Here is a 6000-nt window from a genome sequence, read left to right as displayed (position 1 = left end):
GTTGGGAGAGGAAACACTCCCACGTGGCTCCAGGGGGAGCAGGGGACATTGCCAGGTGTCTGCAGGTGGAAAAGGACTCTGTTGCACTTTCCTTTGTTTTTCTTTAAGCCAGGAAGGCTCTGCTTGTTTTCCTGAACCAAGCCTTGGTCTATGCTGACTTTAATAAACCAGCAGGTATTTTGCTATCAAAGTGTTCCTGTGTCTACCTGAAGCAGCAGTTAAGCGTGTCAACCCCTCACATGTGGTGGAGAATGCGGACAGCGTTCCAGGAACATTCATAGAGGCGAAGGACAACTGCTTGTGTGAAATCCAGCATTCAGAGCGATACATCCGGCAGCATGGATGAGCTTGTGAAACATCTCATCCAGGGTACAGCAGCAACACCAACTCGCCAGTCAACAACAGAATTTTGCGCAACAGGAGATGAATAGGCTGTTAGCACAGCAGCTTCAACAACTGCTTCAGCAGCAGGAGGCGCTAACACTGCAAATGGAGCTCCTCACAGAGGTGGTTCGTGTAAGGCTGGCGGTCTCCTCTCCATCTCCAGGTGATGATGCGCACATCCGGAAAACGGTAAGACGAGCCATACAAGAAGCCTTACCCTACGGTGGAGAGCAAATTCTTGGCAGAGTGGCAAGGCCCGAAAGAGATCATGGAAAAACTCGGGAACGTGAATTATAAGGTACACCAGCATGTTTAGGTTGGTGGTATGTGTCAAAATACCTACACAAATGCAAGGATCAATGATCTTGAAGAAAATTGCCCTGAGCATCATTTTGCCTTTTACCAAATACATCCTGTTGCCACCTTTCCATTTTTTCAGTATAAATGACACACATGTATCATTGGTAGCTGCCCACTTGAACAAGAAATTGTGAATCAACAGATGAAGCCACCTTCTTCTATTGCTCCTTTGTCCACTTCCAATGCCCAAATGACCATTGATGGCAATATTGATCAACATGCCACTCTCCAATCTGCAGTGCAGTTAATTTACACACACTGATTATGAGCAAACTGCTATGTGTCATGCAGTCTAATACCCTCTTATCATACTCAGCAGTGGCTCTTTTGTGAGATTGGACAAGATAGTCTAGCTTCACTTCCCACATGCATCAATGAATCTTAGGTGACTAATAGCCTTTCACCAGAATGGTTGTCTTTTCTTGGTCCACCTCTAGTAGGTACAACTGCATAGTAGGAACACCCAACAAATTCTGCTACTAGTAGCAAGTACTCATCCCTACATACTACTGTACAAACACCCAATAAGCATGCCATTTAGATGCCGTGACCCAGTTATTGACACTTCAGAATTTGTCCCTTATCAAACCATCTGAGATCTTTATGCTTGCCCATTTCTCTGCTCCTAACACATCAATTTCAAAACTGACTGTTCACTTTCTACCCAGTATATCTCATCATTTTCCACTAATAAATTCTACCGGTCAGTGGTTTTAATGTTGTGACTGTAAGGGAAACTATAACATCAGTAAAATAAATACCGTAGTTAAGACTGCAGCCACAGGACAGTCTCTACACCAAGGACATAGTGCTGGCTGACTTCCAGGTTTACCTGGTGGCAGATGATTCATGATACATCTGGTTTAATCCCATTGGCTGATGAAGGTATATACGGAAACGCGCATCGGGGTGGATGCCACACTCACAGTTTGGGCCTTAAAGGTATTATGCCTCTTGATCTATATTTCTCTATACGTGCTCTGCGCTTGGCTTTCGGTGGTTTTTGCTAGCGCATGGTCTCATTTTGATAACTAGTGCTTGTGTCACACGACCATAAAGCCATATGCTGAGCTTCATAGATGGGATTTACACTACATACTGCAGCACAGTATATACAGTAGTATAAGCGTCTGGATGATTGCATGATAAAGTACCCTAAGGAAACGAAGAAATTAAGTAAAAAAATCAGGTTTTCAAATTAAACAAATGGCCTCTGTCTGCCCCTTTGAAAATAAAGGAACTAAAGGGAAAAAATACATATTTGAAATGAAAACACCAGAATTGCATTATTTATTGACCCCCACCTGCCATAAAAAGTACAATACAAATTGATCACATCTAGTCTCCCTGAAATGGCATTAATAACGTCCGCTCAGGACACAGAATAAGCCCCCAAACAGCGCCATTAATAATAAACATATTACAGCCCTGGGAAAATGGTGACATGCGCCAAATTTTTTTTTTTAAAGTTTAATTTTTTAATCAATTAAAAAAAAAAACCTGCAGTAATCTGCGTACTGACCCGCCTGTGAAAACAAAGCCCCAAAACAAGGCAATGGCGGAATTTACACTGTTTCCAGCAGTGTTTGGTAAAGTGACGGGTGTCCTACAAAGCCCAGGCTGTGGGGTCCCAGCTCTCCACAGCCAGAGTCCCTCCACAGACAGAGTCCCTCCACAGAGTCTCTCCACAGCCAGAGTCCCTCCATAGAGTCTCTCCACAGCCAGAGTCCCTCCACAGCCAGAGCCCCTCCAGAGTCTCTCCACAGCCAGAGCCCCTCCACAGCCAGAGTCCCTCCACAGCCAGAGCCCCTCCATAGCCAGAGCCCCTCCACAGCCAGAGCCCCTCCACAGCCAGAGCCCCTCCACAGCCAGAGCCCCTCCACAGCGAGTCCCTCCACAGACAGAGCCCCTCCACAGACAGAGCCCCTCCACAGACAGAGCCCCTCCACAGACAGAGCCCCTCCACAGCCAGAGTCCCTCCACAGCCAGGGTCCCTCCACAGCAAGAGTCCCTCCACAGCATCCCTCCACAGCCAGAGCCCCTCCACAGACAGAGCCCCTCCACAGACAGAGCCCCTCCACAGCCAGCAGCCGAGGACTTGTGCTCAGAGGGTGTAGCGTTCACCAGGGAAGGAAAAGGAGCAGTAATGACCGTCAGCATGGCGTCGGGGACGCGCAATCCCCTCACACACACTGCGGCAGCCAGCCACCCCATGCACCCCGACATGGAGCAGCCTACTAGTTAGTGGCAACTTGACATGCGCAAGTGAGGCGCGTTCATGAAACTGCCTGTTATCAAAATAAAGTTGATTGAAAAAAAAAAGAAAGAAAGAAAGAAATAACAGACTCGGTCGATGCCAAGGGGCGTAGCCTATCGGGGCTTGCGCGGTGGCTGGTAACGTGACGTCGGCAGGAGGCACGAGCACGGATCCGTGTCGGTGGAGCTGCAGGTCGGGAGAATCACCGGGGACAAAACGTCACGTGATCTGTCCGCCGGTTGCGTGGCTGGAATGGCGGAGGCGCAGCCCTCAGGTACTGTTCACTTTCCGGGAATGAGTTGTGTAGAATGTGACAGGCGGGCTGTGTGTGGGGTTGTGCGTGTGGAGCAGATGTCAGCTGTGCTGCAGGAGTCATGGACTGGTGTCCACCGGGGAACACTTCTCGTGGGGGGCGCGCTCCCTATGGATGATGGGGGTGATAGTGTGGTGGGCTGTAGACACCTTGCACTGTCACCTCTGTGCTGAGGGCCAGGTGACCACGACCTCTAGGACGGCGCCCTTTGATACCACCTCTGCTGGGCGCTGTGCCACAGGGCAGAAGTGCTGGCGCCCTCTGGCTGTCTGATTAGGGGGGACCTGGGCACAGACCCTACTGCCACCCTGCCTGCCATCAGAGTACTATATAACCTGGGCACAGACCCCACTGCCACCCTGCCGTCAGAATACTATATAACCTGTGTACAGACCCCACTGCCACCCTGCCGTCAGAATACTATATAACCTGTGTACAGACCCCACTGCCACCCTGCCGTCAGAATACTATATAACCTGTGTACAGACCCCACTGCCACCCTGCCGTCAGAATACTATATAACCTGTTTACAGACCCTACTGCCACCCTGCCTGCCATCAGAGTACTATATAACCTGGGCACAGACCCCACTGCCACCCTGCCGTCAGAATACTATATAACCTGTGTACAGACCCCACTGCCACCCTGCCGTCAGAATACTATATAACCTGTTTACAGACCCTACTGCCACCCTGCCTGCCATCAGAGTACTATATAACCTGTGTACAGACCCCACTGCCACCCTGCCTGCCATCAGAGTACTATATAACCTGGGCACAGACCCCACTGCCACCCTGCCGTCAGAATACTATATAACCTGGGCACAGACCCCACAGACAGCCCACCTGCCGTCAGAATCCTATATAACCTGTGTACAGACCCCACTGCCACCCTGCCTGCCATCAGAGTACTATATAACCTGGGCACAGACCCCACTGCCACCCTGCCGTCAGAATACTATATAACCTGGGCACAGACCCCACAGACAGCCCACCTGCCGTCAGAATCCTATATAACCTGTGTACAGACCCCACTGCCACCCTGCCTGCCATCAGAGTACTATATAACCTGTGTAGAGACCCCACTGCCACCCTGCCGTCAGAATACTATATAACCTGGGCACAGACCCCACAGACAGCCCACCTGCCATCAGAATACTATATAACCTGTGTACAGACCCCACTGCCATCCTGCCATCAGAATACTATATAACTTGGGCACAGACCCCACTGCCATCAGAGTACTGTATAACCTGTGTACAGACCACCCTGCCGTCAGAATACTATGTAACCTGTGTACAGACCCCACAGACAGCCCACCTGCCGTCAGAGTACTATATAACCTGGGCACAGACCCCACAGACAGCCCACCTGCCATCAGAATACAATGTAACCTGTGTACAGACCCCACAGACAGCCCACCTGCCGTCAGAGTACTATATAACCTGGGCAGAGACCCCACAGACAGCCCACCTGCCATCAGAATACTATGTAACCTGTGTACAGACCCCACAGACAGCCCACCTGCCGTCAGAGTACTATATAACCTGGGCACAGACCCCACAGACAGCCCACCTGCCATCAGAATACTATGTAACCTGTGTACAGACCCCACAGACAGCCCACCTGCCGTCAGAGTACTATATAACCTGGGCACAGACCCCACAGACAGCCCACCTGCCATCAGAATACTATGTAACCTGTGTACAGACCCCACTGCCACCCTGCCGTCAGAATACTATATAACCTGTTTACAGACCCTACTGCCATCCTGCCTGCCATCAGAGTACTATATAACCTGTGTACAGACCCCACTGCCACCCTGCCTGCCATCAGAGTACTATATAACCTGTGTACAGACCCCACTGCCACCCTGCCGTCAGAATACTATATAACCTGGGCACAGACCCCACAGACAGCCCACCTGCCGTCAGAATACTATATAACCTGTGTACAGACCCCACTGCCACCCTGCCGTCAGAATACTATATAACCTGGGCACAGACCCCACAGACAGCCCACCTGCCATCAGAATACTATATAACCTGTGTACAGACCCCACTGCCATCAGAATACTATATACGGTAACTTGGGCACAGACCCCACTGCCATCAGAGTACTGTATAACCTGTGTACAGACCCCACTGCCACCCTGCCATCAGAATACTATGTAACCTGTGTACAGACCCCACAGACAGCCCACCTGCCGTCAGAGTACTATATAACCTGGGCACAGACCCCACAGACAGCCCACCTGCCATCAGAATACTATGTAACCTGTGTACAGACCGCACAGACAGCCCACCTGCCGTCAGAGTACTATATAACCTGGGCACAGACCCCACAGACAGCCCACCTGCCGTCAGAGTACTATATAACCTGGGCACAGACCCCACAGACAGCCCACCTGCCGTCAGAGTACTATATAACCTGGGCACAGACCCCACAGACAGCCCACCTGCCATCAGAATACTATGTAACCTGTGTACAGACCCCACAGACAGCCCACCTGCCGTCAGAGTACTATATAACCTGGGCACAGACCCCACAGACAGCCCACCTGCCATCAGAATACTATGTAACCTGTGTACAGACCGCACAGACAGCCCACCTGCCGTCAGAGTACTATATAACCTGGGCACAGACCCCACAGACAGCCCACCTGCCATCAGAATACTATGTAACCT

At 50.6% G+C, this 6000-nt stretch overlaps 1 protein-coding gene across 1 annotated transcript in view; it reads left to right on the top strand.

Moving 5' to 3' along the window:
- The first annotated feature begins 3104 nt into the window (after nucleotides 1-3104).
- NFX1 (nuclear transcription factor, X-box binding 1) overlaps nucleotides 3105-6000 on the top strand; it is a 102882-nt gene continuing 99986 nt past the window's right edge. The window contains exon 1 of the mRNA XM_077269679.1: nucleotides 3105-3275. Within this exon, the coding sequence (XP_077125794.1) occupies nucleotides 3254-3275 (22 nt within the window). The 5' untranslated portion in view covers nucleotides 3105-3253. The remainder of the gene's footprint in view (nucleotides 3276-6000) is intronic.

Source organism: Ranitomeya variabilis, chromosome 6 (assembly GCF_051348905.1).
Source record: "Ranitomeya variabilis isolate aRanVar5 chromosome 6, aRanVar5.hap1, whole genome shotgun sequence".
Classification (NCBI taxonomy): domain Eukaryota; kingdom Metazoa; phylum Chordata; class Amphibia; order Anura; family Dendrobatidae; genus Ranitomeya; species Ranitomeya variabilis.
This window is presented reverse-complemented; position numbering and strand designations above follow the sequence as displayed.